Source organism: Gigantopelta aegis, chromosome 14 (assembly GCF_016097555.1).
Source record: "Gigantopelta aegis isolate Gae_Host chromosome 14, Gae_host_genome, whole genome shotgun sequence".
Classification (NCBI taxonomy): Eukaryota; Metazoa; Mollusca; class Gastropoda; order Neomphalida; family Peltospiridae; genus Gigantopelta; species Gigantopelta aegis.
Window position 1 is genome coordinate 568,554 of NC_054712.1, and position 24,254 is coordinate 592,807.

The 24,254-nt window shown below is 41.2% G+C and overlaps 1 protein-coding gene across 1 annotated transcript; it reads right to left on the reverse strand.

Moving 5' to 3' along the window:
* Positions 1-13,623: 13,623 nt before the first annotated feature.
* LOC121388342 (ADP-ribosylation factor 3-like) lies at positions 13,624-14,224 on the reverse strand (the record flags this gene model as incomplete). Its single annotated transcript, XM_041519640.1, has 2 exons — positions 13,624-13,793; positions 14,041-14,224. Coding segments are annotated over 2 exons (354 nt in total), but the record flags the coding sequence as incomplete, so codon positions are not given.
* Positions 14,225-24,254: the final 10,030 nt, after the last annotated feature.

Below are 24,254 nucleotides of genomic sequence, written 5' to 3' on the forward strand. Positions count from 1 at the left end.
GGTTGGCTGTAATAGCGGCGTGTCGGTTGGCTCCAATAGCGGTGTGCCGGTCGGCTGTAGAATCGGTATGCCGGTTGGCTGTAATAGTGGTGTGTCAGTTGGATGTAATAGCGGTGTGCCGGTTGGATGTAATAGCGTTGTGCCGGTAGGCTGTAATAGCGGTGTGCCTGTTGTTTGTAATAGCGGTGTGCCGGTTGGCTGTAATAGCGGTGTGCCGGTTGGCTGTAATAGCGTTGTGTCGGTTGGCTGCAATAGCGGTGTGTCAGTTGGATGTAATAGCGGTGTGTCGGTTTGCTGTACTAGCGGTTTGTTGGTTGGATGTAATAGTGGTGTGCCAGTTGGCTGTAATAGCGGTGTAATAACGGTGTGCCGTTTGGCTGTAATAGTGGTGTGTCAGTTGGATGTAATAGCGGTATGCCGGTTTGGCTGTAATAGCGGTGTGCCTGTTGTCTGTAATAGCGGTATGCCGGTTGGCTGTAATAGTGGTGTGTCAGTTGGATGTGATGTAATAGCGGTGTGCCGGTTGGCTGCAATAGCGTTGTGTCAGTTGGATGTAATAGCGGTGTGCCGGTTGGCTGTGATAGCGGTGTGTCAGTTGGATGTAATAGCGGTGTGCCGGTTGGATGTAATAACGGTGTGCCGGTTGGCTGTGATAGTGGTGTGTCAGTTGGATGTAATAGCGGTGTGCCGGTTGGCCGTAATAGCGCTTACAGTAATAGCTGTTACCGTAATAGCGGTGTGCCGGTTGGCTGTAATAGCGTTGTGCCGGTTGGCTATAATAGCGGTGTGTCACTTGGCTGTAATAGTGGTGTGCCGGTCGGCTGCAATAGCAGTGTGTGTCAGTTGGCTGTAATAGCGGTGTTTCGGTTGGCTGTAATAGCGGCGTGTCGGTTGGCTCCAATAGCGGTGTGCCGGTCGGCTGTAGAATCGGTATGCCGGTTGGCTGTAATAGTGGTGTGTCAGTTGGATGTAATAGCGGTGTGCCGGTTGGATGTAATAGCGTTGTGCCGGTAGGCTGTAATAGCGGTGTGCCTGTTGTTTGTAATAGCGGTGTGCCGGTTGGCTGTAATAGCGGTGTGCCGGTTGGCTGTAATAGCGTTGTGTCGGTTGGCTGCAATAGCGGTGTGTCAGTTGGATGTAATAGCGGTGTGTCGGTTTGCTGTACTAGCGGTTTGTTGGTTGGATGTAATAGTGGTGTGCCAGTTGGCTGTAATAGCGGTGTAATAACGGTGTGCCGTTTGGCTGTAATAGTGGTGTGTCAGTTGGATGTAATAGCGGTATGCCGGTTGGCTGTAATAGCGGTGTGCCTGTTGTCTGTAATAGCGGTGTGCCGGTTGGCTGTAATAGCGGTGTGTCAGTTGGATGTAATAGCGGTGTGTCGGTTTGCTGTACTAGCGGTTTGTTGGTTGGATGTAATAGTGGTGTGCCAGTTGGCTGTAATAGCGGTGCAATAACGGTGTGCCGTTTGGCTGTAATAGTGGTGTGTCAGTTGGCTGTAATAGCGGTGTGCCGGTTGGCTGCAATAGCGGTGTGCCGGTTGGCTGTAATAGCGGTGTGCCGGTTGGATGTAATAGCGGTGTGCCTGTTGCCTGTAATAGTGGTGTGTCAGTTGGCTGTAATAGCGGTGTGCCGGTTGGCTGTAATAGTGGTGTGTCAGTTGGATGTGATGTAATAGCGGTGTGCCGGTTGGCTGCAATAGCGTTGTGTCAGTTGGATGTAATAGCGGTGTGCCGGTTGGCTGTGATAGCGGTGTGTCAGTTGGATGTAATAGCGGTTGTCCGGTTGGCTGTAATAGCGGTGTTATAACGGTGTGCCGTTTGGCTGTAATAGTGGTGTGTCAGTAGGATGTAATAGCGGTATGCCGGTTGGATGTAATAGCGGTGTGCCGGTTGGTTGTAATAGCGGTGTGGCGGTTGGCTGTAATAAGGGTGTGTCAGTTGGATGTAATAGCGGTGTGCCGGTTGGCTGCAATAGCGGTGTGCCGGTTGGCTGTAATAGCGGTGTGTCGGTTGGCTGGAACAGCGGTGTGTCGGTTGGCTGTAGTATCGGTGTGCCGGTTGGCTGTAATAGCGGTGTACCGGTTACCTGCAATTGTGGAGTCATCCCTTAACGCCAATACGGAACTAAATGAGACAGTATAGGGCGCCGCCTTTCGGGTTGAAATCGATGAGTCGTCGATTTATTTATTGTGACTGTGAGAGTAAAAGTCTGCACTCGTGACGTTAAGTTGTTTCACTAATAGCCATGTTATCGTACATACTGTTCGCTCTCACCTGGACCTGTCTCTTGGGGATGACCATCACTCAACCTCCTCCCCCGACCACCATTTAAACGCCGCCCCCGCCCACCACCACTCCACTTCCCCTACAATGTCTCCCCTCATAAAACCATTTAAAAATAAAATCTGCACCTATATTGCAACATAATTCGACTGATATTTAACATTTTAAAGTCACAGAAGAAATCGATTTAGTTTAGAATACCAGTATATATTTTAATAGTGTATTTATTGTCACCGTCTTTCATGTATGTATGTATGTATGTATGTATGTATGTATGTATATTTATATGTATATGTATATATATATATATATATATATATATATATATATATATATATATATATATATATATATAAAATAATAATAATAATAATAATAATAATAATTCATATATACACGTCTGAGTATAGTTGTGGATTTAAACTCAGTATGAATAAAGATAAAGAAAGAAAGACATATTTTAAATTTGATTGATTATTGTCCGAACCAAATTGTTAACAACTACAAAAAATTACTCTCCTACCTTTAATTGCCGTTAGATTTCCTCCAAAGTTTGGCCAGACACAAATCACAAAAAACCCACTACAAATATACAGATTCCACACACGAGACTGCAACGATGTCGCCGATATTGTCTTTGGTGAGATTGCATAGGGAAAAATACATGCAGTTTTCTGCCGTCTGCCATGTTGTTTGTTTATGGAATACTCTTCAAGAGGGGTGAAAGCCTCCAAAGTATGTGACACAATTAATATGAAATCGATGATCTCTAGTGGTATCATTAAAATAATAATAATAATAATAACAAAACAAAACAAAATATGACGTCATCACGTTTGCTTTTATATCATAACATGTTATGACGTTGTTAGATTAAGTCCTATCCTTTCACCCCTCTTGAAGAATATTCCATAAAAAGTCAAAATGGCAGCTGATACAAAATTACATGCTTTTTTCCCTATGCGCTCTCAGCGAAGTCGATATAGATGACATGGTTAGCATCTGGTATGTGGAATCTGTGTCATTGTAATGGTTTTTTCAAGATTTGTGTCTGGACAAACTTTGGAGGAAATCTAACGGCAATTAAAGGTAGGAGAGTAATTTTTCGTAGTTGTTAACAATTTGGTTCGGACAATAGATCATGGAACATGTTTTTCACTACGACAATAATCTGAAGAAAATTAAAACTTTCACTTTTCTTCATAGCAGATCACTAATGAAACTATTTTATATACAAAAGAAAATAATTAACGAACTTTACGCATGATACATCCATACAATATGTATTACCGTTGTCAGGCAGTAATCCAATATTCCGCAACCTTGACACTGTCAGTTTATTTATGGGTAATAATAAGAACAATACCACTAAAAAACCCCACCCCTAAACAAAACAGAAAACGAAACCCCAACCAATAACAACAACAACAACAACAACAAATCACACACCCCACAATAAAACACAAAAAAAAAAAAAAAAAAAAAAAAAAAATATACACCAAAATAAAAATGCAAAAAAAAATAAGAAAAGAAGGAAAAAAAGAAAAAAAGAAGAAAAAAGAACAAAATGAAATAAAAACTCACACCAAAAATCCCCACAAGCAAAAAAACAACAACAACAACAACAACAACAACAACAATAGGCCTAACAATAACAAAAATCCTCCCCCAAGTAAAAACAAAACAAACTCAAAAACGTGAATTTCTTTTGGGATTATTTCATTTCAAATATTGGTAAAATTACGAATAGTGTTGAAAATGAACATGAAAACCATGGTCGCCAAGAGGGCCAGTTGAAGAAAATATTACTGACCCTTTTCAAATTCAATTAGCCATCCAATTATCACATTGAAATTTAACTGAAGAGCCAAAATTAAAATTAGACTTTCTTTAAAAATAATAATCATGTGCTCACCGTATAGTCCGTTTGCGTCAAAAGAAAACCGATGAATTGGCGTTTAACTTCATAATGAATAAAGTTAAAATTCATATAAAACCATGTCATTAAATTTAAACCCATACCAACTCAAATAACAAATATTTTTTAAAAGAAACTACCATTAAATTATATGTATTAAATCTCATTTTTAATACCGGTGGTGAAAACAAAATGCTAGAACACCCAAGGTATACTGCTTGACTTGCGTTGTCTCTGAAGTAAAAGATAATGCAGTACAAAGAGACTAAAGGTAGAACTGCGTGTTCTTGAGTAAACCAGTCTGGGAGTGGCAGTCCTCTTTGTGGCGATGCAAAAGGGATGGAATAAATTTTGTGGCGATGCACGAGGGGTGAAATTCCCAGTAAATAATTTCCTCGGGGGTGGCTGTTCCCCTACAGACGAAGCACAAGAATACCAAGAATCATCCAATATTTTGCCACTATTCGACTGATTTGCGCAGAGATACGGCCTTGATCATGTATTACGGTTTTGTCATTCAGATTACCTTGGATGTTCCATCAGTTGCCTTAAAACCTGTATCATAAAAAAGAGTTAACCTATGCAGTTTGATGGTAATTTGTAAAGAATTTCTGTTTTAATTTACACTGAACATTTTCCCCCAATAAAATGTTATTTGAGATGGTATGGGTTTAAGACAATAAATTAATATGTTTTTATATGAATTTTATCGTTATTTATTATTTTGTCACTGTCAAAATATAGGATATGTTCATATCTTCTGCTGCCAGATCTGTACATAGTGTGTTTTGTCACAATCGATTCAGTATAAGTGTGTTTCTTTTTTAACTAGTACCATACTCACCAGACCCTAAAATCGATGGTCGCCCAACGGACTACCTTTGTAAAAATCCTTAGTTGCCCTTAGCCAGGAAAGGTCGCCACGGGTCGCCGGTCGAATGCTAATTTTCCGCCCTGGACCAACCTGTTAGAAGTTACACAACCACTCAAGTAATGGATACGCAGACCTTTAACAAATGTCATTGTGACGGAACATGCTCTTAAATTTGTTTTCGCCTTTGGCGATATTAATTGTTTTAGAGGGCCGTGTGCAGTTCCAATATGCACTTAAGTCCAGGTGGGCACTTTGTTACGTAATACCTCTGCGCGACGGTGGTCGTGCTCTTTCCAATACACACCCAGGCCGAGTGCGGAGGCCATGTGGCCAGTAGTTACGTAATACCTCCGCGAGTGCGGTTTTTACGACCGTGATTTTGGCGACTAAGCGTCAGCAAGTCTGGCCATTCTAAGAAAAATATGCCGGCTTGGTCGCTGTGGAAATATCACTTGATAGGGGGAGGACCGCGTTGTACCCCCAGGCGATACTGGGATTTTTTAATAAATTGCTAGGGTTTTAGAGATATCAGGAAGAAACATAGGAAAGCTTCCAGGGGGAACGTTGTCCGTCCGGACTGGTAATTATATATGTTGTATAACCTTGATGTGATTGATGTGACTTTAAATATTTTAATACTGTATAATACCAATATTATTTAGACGGTGCTGCCGGTAATCTGACGCAGTAAACAGTAGGCGCACTGTTCTATATATATAAAGCTTAACCAGTCATCCTAGAGGACCTAGGTAAACTAGGTTATTGTCTTTATTGTGATAGGTACCAGTATTAATTCTGTATTACAAGGTTACTGAATGAGTAGTTAAGGGTTAATTAAAAATTAACCAGTTAGGAATAGAGTTGTAATTTCTTTATTACTTAAGTTCCCCTGGAAGCGTTTCTCAATTATCACACGTGTGGGTGTTGTGTCACGGTGATGTGATTAGAATATTGTATAAACTAGACACCTAGTGATTAACTAATTAAGTGATCAGTTCTGGGTTGTTACTATTTGTTGTTGTTAATTAACTACTGCGGCAGTACATTTGTCAGCGTAGATTAATACAGATTCCAAAGTGTATTGTGTTTTTGTTGTGTTTTCTAGTGAACTAAACGTGCTATAGTATATATACTTTATATAAGATCTTATCTCTGTTCATACCTAGAGACGAGCCACGCGGGTATATACTGCCCGATACAGAGAGATCTAATAGATATACAGTTAGGAGAGATATTTGGATAAATCGTGTTTCATTCAGTTACGGGTATTATAGGTTCCCCGTGACAGTCATACTCGTATCTAAACTGATTCATTTACTCGGCATGGCCACATCAGCTAGGATTAAACGAAATGGACAAAAAAAGCAGGTCTTGGAATGACTGATGTACTAACTCTGTTAAAGCTGCAGTCCCTGGAATATTTTTATTATTTAAGCATATAGAATAGATGATTCAGTTCTGTTTGGTACATAAAGGCCCACCACATCGCTTATCTACATTATCTAGGTCAACTACAAACGCAATGGCCAGCTTTGTTTTTCTTCATTTAGCGGGACGCCAGTAGAACTGGGACTTTACGTGATTTGCGCAGGCGCTGAGCTTCTCACGTGATTTTGAAAAAGGTTACTGTCTTGATCGAGGGGTCGTCTCATATCTCCAAAACATATTTATATCCATAGAGATATGGTACAACACCTTTCCAGGGGTCGGTGGGGGATTTGCCTTGAAATTTCGACAGTGGTCAGCAGTTGGCATACGCGTTACATGTAAAGGGGTGTTAATAATTACGTAACGCTCTAGGGGTAGAGGAAGAGGGTGTTGTGTTCGATTTACGTAACATTTTTCAAGACTATATGCTATTTTGATTCATTATTTAGACGTAAAAAGGTGGGGGGTTTTAAATGCGCGGTCAGTCTAGGATCGATCCCCATCGGCGGGTATATAAAATGCCATGGTATGTGATATCCTGTCTGTGAGATGGTATATATAAACGATCCCTTGCTAAAAAATAAAAAAAAATAAAAAAAATGTAGCGGGTTTCCAAGGCGCGTGTGCAGGGAATTCAGCGGGGTTGGGGTTATATACTGTGTTGAGCGAAATTTATATGGGGCCATGCTCCCCCAGAAAATATATTTCAATTTTTTTAAGCTTGGGCAGTTATGGGTTGCGACTTCCAATACCCTCGCCCTGCACATGCACCCGATTCCTCTCTAAGATTATATGTCAAAATTATCAAATGTTTGACATCCAATTGATGTCGTTAAAGAAACCCCCAAAACAACAAAACAAAACAAACCTAACTTTACCCTTTCCAAACGAAAGAATATTTATTTAAATTTGTCGATTTTAACACACGTAAAATTAAGAAGTGAAAACGTTCATTGTCTGCTTTAGTATATTTTATTTTTAAAATATATACATGATTAATGTGTTACTAGTATATAAACTAAACTTTGAAAGTTCTACTAACACTTTATAAAATATTAATTCTGAAATAGGAAGGTACGATTGTCGATAATACATTGTCAAAATCAAACCGGTTTTAACGAAAGACTCTAGTACCGTATCCTCAACCGAACGTTTTTCGTACAGCGCAATATTTCACATTTCATTTTTTTTTAGACCAACCCTACAGTTTGAAATTGGCAAACGCACGTGCTATCCGAAACTGACAACAGGCTGTCGTTTGTGCTTTGCCGAGCAATATAGGCGGCAAAGCCGTCGAATGGAGCGTATACTTTTGACGATCTCCGTTCATAGCGAACACACACGAGTTTTTTAAAAGTGCATTTGAGCTTGTATTTCATATTTGTACATGATGTTATAATATGGTAACCAGAGACTGTAACTTTATAGCTATCACAATAATATTTTCACACAATTAAAAAGTAGAAAGTGTTGATCCAACTTTGTTTGGTAATGATTTTCCAGAGAATATAAAGTTAAAGTTTGTTTTGCTTAACGACACCAATAGAGCACATTGGTTAATTAATCATCGGCTATTGGATGTCAAACATTTTATAATTCTGACTCGTAGTCAACAAAGGAAACTCACTTCATGTTTCCTAATGAAGCCAGGGATGTTACAATCAGGAAACCACATACCACGGCCTTTGAACAGTAGTGGTGCAACATACCACGGCCTTTGAACAGTAGTGGTGCAACATACCAAGGCCTTTGAACAGTTGTGGTGCAACATACCAAGGCCTTTGAACAGTTGTGGTGCAACATACCACGGCCTTTGAACAGTTGTGGTGCAACATACCACGGCCTTTGAACAGTAGTGGTGCACCGACACAAGCACCTCAAGCGAGCAGCCAACCGACTGTGATACCCCCCCCCCAAAAAAAAAAAAAAAAAAAAAATAAATAATAATAATAATAATATTTTTAAAATAAGACACACCCCATTAAAATTAGAGGGAATGTATTGATGCTTTCAAAGATATATTATTATTATTATTATTATTATTATTATTATTATTATTATTATTATTATTTCAGAAAGGAACTGTGTAACACAGTTCGGTTACGTCATTGTTGGCTCAGAATGGAGATTTTTTCCCGACGAGGGAATCTGCCAATGTCCTGAACAGCGATTTGAATTTGGCCCATGGAAACCAGAAAATGGAAAGGCTATATGTACATTGCCACACCATACATCCCCCCTACTACACCACCACCTACTACTACACCACCACGAACTACTATTACACCACCACCACCCCCTACTACACCACCACCACCTACTACTACACCACCACGAACTACTATTACACCACCACCACCCCCTACTACACCACCACCACCTACTACTACACCACCTACTACTACACCACCTACTACTACACCACCTACTACTACACCACCACCACCCCCTACTACACCACCACCACCTACTACTACACCACCTACTACTACACCACCTACTACTACACCACCTACTACTACACCACCACCACCCCCTACTACACCACCACCACCTACTACTACACCACCTACTACTACACCACCACCACCCCTACTACACCACCTACTACTACTACTACTACTACACCACCTACTACTACACCACCACCACCTACAACACCGATAGCTTAGCACCTTGATGGTCGATTGAGACTTCGTTTTAAGAAATTCCAAATCTCAACAATTTTAAAGTATGTCTCAGAATAAAGTAAAAATGATATTTTGAACAGTTTATGATGATATACTCTCCACGTGTCCAAGTGAAGCAATATTATGTATGCACTGAAAGCTGTGTTAACATTGTGCCCGTATTAAATACACCTAAGACTAAAAGAAAATGTCACCACTGGTTTTTGTTGTCTGTTTATTGAAAGCCAAGGAAAGAAAAGGACACCTGGTATATAAGGAACACGAGTGCAGTATTGGCCGACACCAGTCATATATGACGTCAAACCGTTTTATCAATAGGACTTACCTTACACAAAGGGGTACCAGGGACTTACGACGTCTAAACCTGTTATCAATACAGATTAATCTACACAAAGGATTACTAGTGATTTATGACGTCTAAGCGTTTTATCAATAGAGCTTAAACTACACTACGTATTATGCAATCAGTATAATATACCTCCCCCCCCCCCCCCCCCCCCCCCCACACACACACACCTGTGGCACGTGGCATCCAACACAGTATTGATGAACAACAGATGTACGACAGAATATCGTCAGATGAGCCAGATGAAAGGAATGTTTGAAAAGAAAAGGAATGTTTAATGAAACCACTAGAGCAAATTAATATATTAATCATCGGCTATTGGATGTCAAACATTTGGTAATTTCCATATAGTCTTAGAAACGAAACCCGCTACGTTTTTCCATTAGTAGCAAGGAATCTTTTTTATGCACTATCCCACAGACAGACAGGATAGCACACACCATGGCCTTTGATATACCAGTTGTGGTGCACTGGCTGGAACGAGAAATATCCCAAATGGGGATCGATCCCACACAGACAGCTTACCTAGCGAATACTTTACCACTGGACTATGACCCGCACTCGTCGTCAAAGGGTAGGACATATTTTGATGAATCGGATCAAAGTTCACGGCGTGGGGTGAGAACAATATGCAAATAAACTCAACATACTTTGTAAACAATCATTTTATTACGAACATAGTAAAATTTAAAAAGTGCAATATATGTAACAACTGGTAAGAAATATTCACACATATCTGCAAAAACAGACAAAAACGTACAGACATACTTATACATACACACACACACATGCACGTACGCACTCATACACACGCACATACATACACGCACACAAACACAAACGCATGCGTGGACATGCACACACCACGGACATAAGTTATGTTAGGTACTTTTATTAACGTGTCTCTATCCAAACATCGCGGTCGGTTCGTCCGAACCCTCCGAACCCCCCCCCCCCCCCCCAGCCTACGCCCCTGTTTTATTAATAACTCTTCACACCAGTCTAGGTAGAATGAACAGTTTCAATACTGTATATCACTATCAGCATTATTGTCACTTTCTTCTTGTTCCAAAAGATATTTTAACATTTATCAGCTTGCATTTGCTTTCACAAGTCGGGCCATTTCGTGCATTGCTTCATAAATTCCATCTCCTGTAACAGCGCATGCGCTGTGAATATACCACTTCCGGTCTCTGAGTTGACGCAGTTCTAGAAGATCTGCAACTTCCGCCGCTTCTGCCGCACCTAAAAAATAAATGAATAATAATGAATAATAATAATAATAATAATAATAATAATAATAAAAAAAATAATAAACGTCAGCCATATTAAAATTATAATACTATAAAAATATTTTAGTTTTAAACGTTTAAAAATTAGCACAAATATCAAGGAGCTAATCCGATTATTCCTGTGGTCTGTTGGGAATAGTAGATCAAAGTTTTGTTTATGGACACCACTAGAGGACATTGATTTATTAATCATCGGCTATTGGCTGTCAAACATTTGGTAATTCTGACATATAGTCTTAGAGAGGAAAGCAGCTACATTTTTTTTCTCCATTAGTATGCACCATCGTACTGGCAGGATCGCACATACCACGGCCTTTGACTTACCAGTAATGTTGCACTGGCTTGAAAAGAAATAACCCAATGGCCCACCGACGAGGATCGATCACACACCGACCGATGTTTTATCATCAGTTAGTACCTTATCATCAGTTAGTACTTTATCATCAGTTAGTACCTTATCATCAGTGAGTACCTTATCATCATCAGTTAGTACCTTATCATCAGCTAGTACCTTATCATCAGTCAGTACCTTATCATCAGTTAGTACCGTATCATCATCAGTTAGTACCTAATCATCAGTGATTACCTTATCATCAGCTAGTACCGTATCATCTGTCAGTACCTTATCATCAGTCAGTACCTTATCATCAGCTAGTACCTTATCATCAGTAAGTACCTTATCATCAGTAAGAACCTTATCATCATCAGTTAGTACCTTATCATCATCAGTTAGTACCTTATCATCAGCTAGTACCTTATCATCAGCTAGTACCTTATCATCAGTCAGTACCTTATCATCAGTCAGTACCTTATCATCAGCTAGTACCTTATCATCAGTTAGTACCTTATCATCAGCTAGTAACTTATCATCAGCTAGTAACTTATCATCAGTTAGAACCTTATCATCAGTTAGAACCAGTACCTTATCATCAGTTAGAACCTTATCATCAGTTAGTACATTATCATCAGCTAGTACCTTATCATCAGTTAGTACCTCATCATCAGTTAGTACCTTATCATCTGTTAGAACCAGTACCGTATCATCAGTTAGAACCTTATCATCAGTTAGTACCTTATCATCAGTTAGAACCTTATCATCAGTTAGTACCTTATCATCAGCTAGTACCTTATCATCAGTTAGAACCAGTACCTTATCTTCAGTTAGAACCTTATCATCAGTTAGTACCTTATCATCATCAGTTAGTACCTTATCATCAGCTAGTACCTTATCATCAGTCAGTACCTTATCATCAGTTAGTACCGTATCATCATCAGTTAGTACCTAATCATCAGTGAGTACCTTATCATCAGCTAGTACCGTATCATCTGTCAGTACCTTATCATCAGTCAGTACCTTATCATCAGCTAGTACCTTATCATCAGTCAGTACCTTATCATCAGTAAGAACCTTATCATCATCAGTTAGTACCTTAGCATCATCAGTTAGTACCTTATCATCAGCTAGTACCTTATCATCAGCTAGTACCTTATCATCAGTCAGTACCTTATCATCAGTCAGTACCTTATCATCAGCTAGTACCTTATCATCAGTTAGTACCTTATCATCAGCTAGTAACGAGCTAGTAACTTATCATCAGTTAGAACCTTATCATTGTTAAATCAGTTAGAACCAGTACCTTATCATCAGTTAGAACCTTATCATCAGTTAGTACATTATCATCAGCTAGTACCTTATCATCAGTTAGTACCTCATCATCAGTTAGTACCTTATCATCTGTTAGAACCAGTACCGTATCATCAGTTAGAACCTTATCATCAGTTAGTACCTTATCATCAGTTAGAACCTTATCATCAGTTAGTACCTTATCATCAGCTAGTACCTTATCATCAGTTAGAACCAGTACCTTATCATCAGTTAGTACCTTATCATCAGCTAGTACCTTATCATCAGTCAGTACCTTATCATCAGTTAGTACCGTATCATCATCAGTTAGTACCTAATCATCAGTGAGTACCTTATCATCAGCTAGTACCGTATCATCTGTCAGTACCTTATCATCAGTCAGTACCCTATCATCAGCTAGTACCTTATCACACAGTCAGTACCTTATCATCAGTAAGAACTCTTATCATCATCAGTTAGTACCTTAGCATCCTCAGTTAGCCCCCTACCGTGAGTGTTCTGTCCACCTTATCATCAGCTAGTACCTTATCATCAGCTAGTACCTTATCATCAGTCAGTACCTTATCATCAGTCAGTACCTTATCATCAGCTAGTACCTTATCATCAGTTAGTACCTTATCATCAGCTAGTAACTTATCATCAGCTAGTAACTTATCATCAGTTAGAACCTTATCATCAGTTAGAACCAGTACCTTATCATCAGTTAGAACCTTATCATCAGTTAGTACATTATCATCAGCTAGTACCTTATCATCAGTTAGTACCTCATCATCAGTTAGTACCTTATCATCTGTTAGAACCAGTACCGTATCATCAGTTAGAACCTTATCATCAGTTAGTACCTTATCATCAGTTAGAACCTTATCATCAGTTAGTACCTTATCATCAGCTAGTACCTTATCATCAGTTAGAACCAGTACCTTATCTTCAGTTAGAACCTTATCATCAGTTAGTACATTATCATCAGTTAATACCTTATCATCAGTTAGAACCTTATCATCAGCTAGTACTTTATCATCAGTTAGTACCTTATCATCAGCCAGTACCTTATCATCAGCTAGTACCAGTACCTTATCATCAGCCAGTACCTTATCATCAGTTAGAACCTTATCATCAGGTAGTACCTTATCATCAGCTAGTACCTTATTTCAAACGCAAACATATACGACAAAGTTAAGCTTAAGGAAATTAAGGCAAATCTTAGTGGTTACAAGAACCGGAACTCCCGTCATTTCCGGATATGCGCAGATGGTCATCAGTTCGGAAGACGCTTCTTTCATTCGAGCTCGATCGGCACTGTCGACGACGTAGATGAGGCCTGTACACGGAGGAACGTTCAATTAGTCTTTGTTTAATCACCGGCTGGTGGATGTCAAACAGTTGACGATTCTGACACACAGTCTTCAGAGGAAACCCGCTTCATTCTGCCATTTGCAGCAATGGATATTTTACATTCATTCATTCATTGAGTGTTTTTGTTGTAGTGTTCCTAATACCCGGCACCCCCCCCCCCCCACCCCCCCCCCCCCCCCCCCCCCCCCCCACCCCCGACCTGGGCCTCCTACCTTGAGTGTTTCTGTAGTAGTGTTCCCAGAGTCGTCTGATTTTCTCTTGACCTCCGACGTCCCACACGGTGAAGGTCACGCCCTTGACCGGGGTCACGGTCTCCACGTTGAAGCCGATGGTTAGGACCGTGCACACGTTCTCGTTCAGCTTCAGTTTGTACAGTATGGTCGACTTGCCTGCAGAAGAAAGGAATGTTTTTTAGCGACACCCCAGCACATTGTTTAATTCTGGAAAAATTACAGGCGTGAGTTTACAGGGACAATATCGTCATTCAAGTAATCTCACAAAATGGCGGACATGTTTTTATCCATTTTTTACTGAATCAATGAATGGATGTTTAACGACACCACAGCACGAAAAATATATCGGCTAGTGGGTGTCAACATAATTATGCTAATCACTTATTTACTGAGTAAAACGACGAAGTTTAAACCAGATATTGAGAGTTTTTATATATATATTCTGTACCTACTAGGACCGAGATAGCATGAATAAATTATTGTTAAGAAGCACAGCGTGATACCAGCTCTATAGTTAATTACCATACACGTTTATGTATATTTACAGTGTCTGTCTTTTCCCCTTGATTATATTAAAATCCTACTTTGATAACGTCCTCTGTATGCAGAGGACAAATATTTGAGTGTTGACATCCATAAAATGTTCTCAATTACAGGCGGAGTACAAGTAGTATGATCAAAACTAGGTAGGGCTTAACTAATTTCTAGGTGTATATAATTAAGTAAAAATAAAATGAAAAATGATACCTAACAGGGGTGGATGCGGGTTACTTTTAGATGGGGTGGGGACGGTGCGGGGTAGCGTAGTCCTAGCACTGATTAATGTAATCCGGTGGCTTGTGTAACCAAGACTCCTCGCCCCAAAGCCAAACTTTAATCCCCACCTCTTAAAGGTCGGTGGAAAAAGAAGGAAATAAGCAAGGAATATATACTAAATTTGACTCATAGTCTTCCAAGGAAATATGTTACCGTTTCCCGTTATGAGCAAGGGGCCTTTTGTATGCATACTCCCACAGCCAGTACATCACATACCATGGCCTTTGATACACCAGTCCTAACTAGAAGGGGAGAAAAGTGAGAGAAAATCAATGGACCCGGATTCGAACCAAAAACCTATGCACCTCGAGCGAGCGCTGAATTGACCGTGTTATATCCACCCCACCCCACCTCACCCAACCACCCCAGCCTTATAATGCAACCACTCCAGCCCACCCCATCCTACCCAGTATGAATGTTCAAGCCGTTTGTTGACGATCTTTATTAGTAACACTGTCACTTCGGCCACGTGGAGCCTCTATTAAGAGGTGACGTCACGCGTAAACAAAGTAGTGGTGAATGTACATAACGAACAGCACCACGAATCATACCGGGCAATTCGTAATCTGTCAACGTGTTTCGAATGAGAAAAGAATAATAAGAAATCATACAGTAATACGAATAATTAATTTTGTCAAAAGGTCAACTTAAAAAAATAAAATCTGTCAAAAAATGTGGGTATGGCTCCATACCCATTTTACCCAGAAACTCAGTGGGAGAGAGAGTAGGATACCAACGAATCTCTCTCTCTCTCATGGTCATTTCTTAATGTGAGCATGGTTCAACAGCAAATAGCTGAAATATATTCTGAAAAATGTTTGTGGTAAAAAAATCCATATATTATTATTATAATACTGTAGGATTGCTTTTAAGTTGGAGTGTACCGTAATGCATATAGTAGGGTTTTGTTTTAAGTTGACAAATGACTGACCCATAACTGAAATGGTGGGTCTGATGATATAAAGCCAAATTAACTTAAATGGATGATGGGTCTTTCTTCCATCAGTACTCAGTAGTATGTTTGAATAATGAAGGCTTTCATGTTACGTTGGTATATGTCTATACCTGAACAGTGTGTATGTTACGCTGCTGGCTTCGATAATGCCAGCATTTCACTGCCATTGAAGCCATATCTTTATTCATTTTACTTACACGTTGTTTGAACTACATGTATACATGTAGCATTATGGTTCAATTGTCAGACTTGAGGATGGTAGGTACTGAACATGTGTCGCACATGAGGTATGGTGACTTTTTCAATCCAGTACGGGCTCCAGCCAAGAGGGAGTGCTCTACTAGACTCAGTGGGGAGGTGCAGGGCCACACAATCTAATTAAAATTAGCTCCACTATTACATGTGGATCTAACACCAGCCAGTTGGAGCTCATGTCCACCAATCAAAACATTACTTGCAGAATCCTGCCAGTGATTTAAAAATAATTTGAAAACATTCCGAATTATCCTGAGGGAATACGACATGTTTCGTGTGAATTACGAATGCCGTAAAACATGTTTTATTTTATAAAATAAATAATTTGTAATGTAAAACTGAAGACTGTTTTAGTTTTTTTTATTTTATAAATAAATAAATAATTTTTAATGTAAAATTGAAGACTGATAACCCACACCGTACGTATTGGTATGGTTCGCTGTACTGCGGCCACTAAAATAGACTCGCCCGATATTTTTAGAATGTGTATGCTCCCAAATAACGTTATAAAAGGCGAAGTGTGATTGGTCAATATTTAAATTATTATTTACAGACGAAATGTTACCTGGACATTGGGGACTACGCAGTGTTGTTAGTTTTAAATCACTGGCAGGGTTCTGCAAGTAAGGTTTTGATTGGTGGACATGAGCTCCAACTGGCTGGTGTTATATCTACATGTAATAGTGGAGCTAATTTTAATTAGATTGAGGGCCACATACACCGAGTTTCACCTTCTTCAAGCATGTCTTGTATACAACCCCAAATGGTGAGTGGTAGGGCCACATACACAGTTTTACTCTCCAAGCATGTCTTGTGTACAACCCCAAATGGCGAGTAGTAGGGCCACATACACACAGTTTTACTCTCCAAGCATGTCATGTGTACAACCCCAAATGGTGAACATATTACACAAATGGGGAGTAGTAGGGCCACATACACACAGTTTTACTCTCCAAGCATGTCATGTGTACAACCCCAAATGGTGAGTAGTATGGCCACATACAGTTTTACTCTCCAAGCATGTCATGTATAGAACCCCAAATGGTGAGTAGTAGGGCCACATACACAGTTTTACTCTCCAAGCATGTCTTGTGTACAACCCCAAATGGGGAGTAGTAGGACCACATACACAGTTTTACTCTCCAAACATGTCATGTGTACAACCCCAAATGGTCAGTAGTAGGGCCACATACACACAGTTTTACTCTCCAAGCATGTCATGTGTACAACCCCAAATGGTGAGTAGTAGGGCCACATACACAGTTTTACTCTCCAAGCATGTCATGTGTACAACCCCAAATGGTGAGTAGTAGGACCACATACATACACAGTTTTACCCTCCAGGCATGTCTTGTGTACAACCCCAAATGATGAGTAGTAGGGCCACATACACAGTTTTACTCTCCAAACATGTCATGTGTACAACCCCAAATGGTGAGTAGTAGGGCCACATACACAGTTTTACTCTCCAAGAATGTCATGTGTACACCCCCAAATGGTGAGTAGTAGGGCCACACACACAGTTTTACTCTCCAAGAATGTCTTGTGTACAACCCCAAATGGTCAGTAGTAGGACCACATACACACAGTTTTACTCTCCAAGCATGTCTTTTGTACAACCCCAAATGGTGAGTAGTTGGGCCACATACACACAGTTTTACTCTCCAAGCATGTCTTGTGTACAACCCCAAATGATGAGTAGTAGGGCCACATACACACAGTTTTACTCTCCAAGCATGTCTTGAGTACAACCCCAAATGGTGAGTAGTAGGGCCACATACACAGTTTTACTCTCCAAGCATGTCTTGTGTATAACCCCAAACGGCGAGTAGTAGGGCCACATACACACAGTTTTACTCTCCAAGCATGTCTTGAGTACAACCCCAAATGGCGAGTAGTAGGGCCACATACACACAGTTTTACTCTCCAAGCATGTTATGTGTACAACCCCAAATGGTGAGTAGTAGGACCACATACACAGTTTTACTCTCCAAGCATGTTATGTGTACAACCCCAAATGGTGAGTAGTAGGCCACACACACAGTTTTACTCTCCAAGCATGTCTTGTGTACAACCCCAAATGGTGAGTAGTAGGGCCACATACACACAGTTTTACTCTCCAAGCATGTCTTGTGTACAACCCCAAATGGCGAGTAGTAGGGCCACATACACACAGTTTTACTCTCCAAGCATGTCTTGTGTACAACCCCAAATGGCGAGTAGTAGGGCCACATACACACAGTTTTACTCTCCAAGCATGTCATGTGTACAACCCCAAATGGTGAGTAGTAGGGCCACATACACAGTTTTACTCTCCAAGCATGTCTTGTGGTGAGTAGTAGGACCACCCAGTTTTACTCTCCAATGGTGAGTAGTAGGGCCACATACACACAGTTTTACTCTCCAAGCATGTCTTGTGTACAACCCCAAATGGCGAGTAGCAGGGCCACATACACACAGTTTTACTCTCCAAGGATGTCTTGTGTACAACTCCAAATGGCGAGTAGTAGGGCCACATACACACAGTTTTACTCTCCAAGCATGTCATGTGTACAACCCCAAATGGTGAGTAGTATGGCCACATACACAGTTTTACTCTCCAAGCATGTCATGTGTACAACCCCAAATGGTGAGTAGTAGGGCCACATACACAGTTTTACTCTCCAAACATGTCATGTGTACAACCCCAAATGGTCAGTAGTAGGACCACATACACAGTTTTACTCTCCAAGAATGTCATGTGTACATCCCCAAATGGTGAGTAGTAGGGCCACATACACAGTTTTACTCTCCAAGCATGTCATGTGTACATCCCCAAATGGTGAGTAGTAGGGCCACATACACAGTTTTACTCTCCAAGCATGTCATGTGTACAACCCCAAATGGTGAGTAGTAGGGCCACATACACAGTTTTACTCTCCAAGCATGTCATGTGTACATCCCCAAATGGTGAGTAGTAGGGCCACATACACAGTTTTACTCTCCAAGCATGTCTTGTGTACAACCCCAAATGGTGAGTAGTAGGACCACATACACAGTTTTACTCTCCAAGCATGTCATGTGTACAACCCCAAATGGTGAGTAGTAGGGCCACACACACAGTTTTACTCTCCAAGCATGTCTTGTGTATAACCCCAAATGGTGAGTAGTAGGGCCACACACACAGTTTTACTCTCCAAGCATGTCTTGTGTACAACCCCAAATGGTCAGTAGTAGGGTCACACACACAATTTTACTCTCCAAGCATGTCTTGTGTACATCCCCAAATGGGAAGTAGTAGGGCCACATACACACAGTTTTACTCTCCAAACATGTCTTGTGTACAACCCCAAATGGTGAGTAGTAGGGCCACATACACAGTTTTACTCTCCAAGAATGTCTTGTGCCCAGCTAATTACAAAAATATCACCAATAGTACATTCAGACATCTGTAAATCGATTCTGTGATCATAATAATAATTCTCAATTGGTCATTTTGCACCAATTCAACCACAATTTTGATTGTCAACAAGTGCCAGTCCGTATACAGTGTTTCTGCCCGCAAAGAAAATGGGTTAAGGTTAGAGTTAAGAAAATCATACAGTAATGATAAGAGTCATTAATTTGATCAAAATGTTAACTTAACAAGATAAAAATTTGGGTATGGAGCCATACCCATTTTACACTCTGGCAGTAACCCTGGTCTATTTTGAAAGCGGAGGGAACGAGTGGTGTATTTTATATTATTAGAGATACTGCGTCAAGTGATTACGGTTAGGCAATACTAACAGGGTCGCCGCCTAAAATGTGGCACACACTCACACACTGTGATATAATGTTTTCATTTCTTTGTTTTGTTTTTTCCATATAAATGTAACGACGAAACCTTTTTTGTTTTGATTTGTTCTGTATGTTCAGATAGTGGTAAAATTTTAAAAATATCACTGTCTGTCATAAAATAAGAGTGATCTTAGAATTTAGCTAAGTCAAAGTCAAAACATTGGATTATGCATGCATGGTAGATGAACCATATATGATATATAAACCATATTTTACAATGTATGATATATAAATCGTGCACACACAACAATATATACTCTTCAAAAGAAGAAACGCAAAACCACATTGTCGTAACATTTGGAGAATTGATTTAATTATTGAATGGTGAGTCCGATAATTACCAAATGTTGCAGGATTGTTCACAATTCACTCTAGTCCATTGTGAGTAAGTGATAGGACACACCACCAAGGTCAAGGTCATCTGGAGTCAATACCGGGTGTGACCTCCGCGTGTGTTGACAACTGCCTGGCACCGCCTGCCCATTGAAGCAACCAGAGTACGGATGACGTCCCGGGGGATGGTGGCCCACTCGGCCTGCAAGGCTGCTGCCAGCTCGGGCAGGGTCTGGGGCTGTGGTTGTCGCTGTCGGAGGCGTCGGTCCAACTCGTCCCATAGATGCTCAATTGGGTTCAAATCCGGTGATATCGATGGCCAAGGAAGGACATTAATGTTGTTGTTCTGTAGGAAAGCCGTTGTGAGACGTGCTGTGTGAGGCCTGGCGTTGTCATGTTGGAACACTACGTTGGCGTTGGCCATAACTGGAACGATGTGTGGCCGGAGGATCTGGTCAATGTAGCCCTGTGCATTCAGGTTGCCCTGCACGTGGACCAAGTCAGTTCTGCCAGTGTGTGAGATGGCTGCCCACACCATGACACTACCCCCGCCGAATCTGTCCACTTCCTGCACGCAGTTTGCCGCATAACGTTCACCACGACGCCTATACATGCGACATCTTCCATCATGACGTCGGAGCAGAAATCGGGACTCGTCACTGAACCACACCTGTCTCCATCGCAGTTGAGGCCATTGTCGATGAATCTGGCACCACTGCAGTCGGAGTCGACGGTGTTGTGGTGTTAAGATGACACCTCGAACTGGACGTCTGGCACGAATTCCTACCTCACGTAGGCGGTTCGGTGCGGTCTGGTCGGATATCCTGCGCAAACCTGGTATTGCTGCGGCTGTGGAGGTGGCAGTAGTCAATCGTTCCCGAAGGTGGCGTACCCGGATGTAGCGGTCCTGCCCGGGGGTAGTGACCCGTGGTCGACCGGATCTAGGGAGGTCACGTGTTGATCCATGTTGCTGGTAACGGTCCCACAGTCTGGAGATGGTACTTGGGGACACATGGAATGCCCTGGCAACGGCCGTTCTGGATTCGCCTGCGTCTAGTCGGCCGATGGCATTGTTTCTCTGCGGTTCACGGAGACGTGGCATGTCCTGGATTGTCAACTGTCGGCCAGATACAGAGGCCAGGCAAGCGAACACCCTGCACTTTTATACTGTCGGTGTTCATGTTGCACGTGCAGACAACGCACGTGCAGTGGTGACATGGTTTGCACGTGGCTGCGTTTTTGCGAATATTCACATTTTGGAACTTTATTGTACAGTAGATGCGTTTTATCGAATGTAACCGTGGGAATGTGTTTGGGACATGCAATGACCTTATATTCACAAAGCATGAACCGGTAGGAAACATAAAATCGGAGTTATAACCCATTTGTACCCTTTTGCGTTTCTTTTTTTGAAGAGTATATATATATATATAGTTTTGACTGAATTCGTCTCATGACCAAAAAAAGGGCATTAACAAAAGCTACTTTAGCACCAGTGGCTAATTTTCCCCAGGAGCTAGTTTCACCCAGGAGCTAGTTTTATCCAGGAGCTAATTTTACCCCAGGGGCTAGTTTTATCCCAGGAGCTAGTTTTACCCCAGAGGCAAGTTTTACCCAGGAGCTAGTTTTACCCAGGAGCTAGTTTTATCCAGGAGCTAGTTTCACCCAGGAGCTAGTTTTATCCAGGACCTATTTTCACCCAGGAGCTAGTTTTACCCAGGAGCTAATTTTACCCAGGAGCTAGTTTTACCCCAGGGGCTAGTTTTATCCAGGGGCTAGTTTTACCCCAGGAGCTAGTTTTACCCCAGGGACTAATTTTACTCAGGGGCTAGTTTTACTCCAGGGCCTAGTTTTACCTTGGGGCTAGTTTTACCCCCCGCCCCCAGGACTAGTTTTACCCAGGGGCTAGTTTTACCGCAGAGGCTAGTTTTACCCAAGGGCTAGGTTTACCCTGTGGCTTGTTTTACCCAGGGGCTAGGTTTAGTTTTACCCTGGGGCTAGCTTTACCCCAGAGACTAGTTTTACCCAGGGGCTAGTTTTACCCCCAGGAACTAGTTTTACCCAGGGGCTAGTTTTACCCTGTGGCTAGTTTTACCCTGGGGCTAGTTTTACCCAGGGGCTAGTTTTACCCCAGGGGCTAGTTTTACCCCAAGGGCTAGTTTTACCCAGGGGCTAGTTTTACCCCAAGGGCTAGTTTTACCCAGGAGCTAGTTTTACCCAGGGCTAGTTTTACTCAGGGGCTAGTTTTACTCAGGAGCTAGTTTTACCCAGGAGCTAGTTTTACCCAGGAGCTAGTTTTACCCAGGGCTAGTTTTACTCAGGGGCTAGTTTTACCCCAGGGGCTAGTTTTACCCAGGAGCTAGTTTTACCCAGGAGCTAGTTTTACCCAGGGGCTAGTTTTACCCAGGGGCTAGTTTTACCCCAAGGGCTAGTTTTACCCAGGAGCTAGTTTTACCCAGGGCTAGTTTTACTCAGGGGCTAGTTTTACCCAGGAGCTAGTTTTACCCAGGAGCTAGTTTTACCCAGGGCTAGTTTTACTCAGGGGCTAGTTTTACCCCAGGGGCTAGTTTTACCCAGGAGCTAGTTTTACCCAGGAGCTAGTTTTACCCAGGGGCTAGTTTTACTCAGGGGCTAGTTTTATCCCAGGGGCTAGTTTTACTCAGGGGCTAGTTTTATCCCAGAGGTAAATGCGATTATATAAAAACATTACCTCCTTGGGGCGTTTGCACCATAGAGTAAAGTTACCCCAGGAGTACATAGCTGCATATAAACCGAGTGTGAGATGGAAGGACAGATAGAAAGAGCAGACACCGGATTGCGGGTGTGTGTGTGTGTGTGTGTGTGTGTGTGTGTGTGTGTTGAATAAATATTTGTTTACTGTACCCAATACATACAGACATACATACATAGATACATACATACACACACGTGTGTGTGCAGATATATAAGTAATAGTTACGCCCATACTTTATGAGGTGTATCGGTGAATATCCCTACAGGTTTCGTCGTTAATTATTATATTATTTCTATGGCAAAAGTAGTCAATTATAATGAAACGAAAATAACGTGGACCAGACGTCGTGGGCCTCACATTTTGTTCTGGTAACAAACCGTCTATTTCAGTTGTTCGTGTCGCACGTGCCAATGCAGTTTGAGGTAGTTTTATTAGTGTGCGTTAGAGCTGTACTGGTATTGGAATATATAAAACGCAGCTTAGGGGCCGGGTGTGTGTGTGTGTGTGTGTGTGTGTGTGTGTGTGGGGGGGGGGGGGGCTGTGACCCCCATTCCCCCCCCCAAACCAAATAAATAAGGATTATCAATGAAATTAAATATGTTATGGCAATCACGTGTTGCGAAATGACTTTGTGCCCCCACCCCTCCGTTTTTTCAGGGCATGAATAATTGGATAGAATTTTGTCTCATCTTTATTTTCATTAGTTAAATCTCCCAGGGCAATATCCTTTTGATCAGAACAGTGGAACCATCTCAGGGCACTGTCACTATTTATGGAAGGTCATGGGACTGGTTTTTGACCAACAAGATTACAGATATAGTTTCATTATGTAAAACAATTTTTTATTTCCGCATTCCTCTGTTTGTCATACGGCATCATAGGATTACGTGACGTCATTAAATGTCATTATTTAGAACACATTTTGCAGGAAATTACAAGAATTATTGTATATTGATTGTGATAAATAAAGCAGTAATGTACGAGTTTATTGATTTTATTATGTAATAAAACAATTATTGACCTTATTTCGGGCAATATCAGTTTTTATTACATACCCATTAAATCTTACTATATAAATACAGTCCTGTACTTTTCCGTATTCAACTCAACTGCCGGAACTATGCGGTATGCAGCGCTACTATTTATAGCACATGGTTACCGGGAGTTCCCTTAGCGATATGTAAACAAAGTTGGTGCTTGGTTTGAATTGCCTATTAAAGCAGTTTACCTGTTATGCATGTTTAAAATGTTATTTTGTGGTACATTTGTTGTGCATTTTAT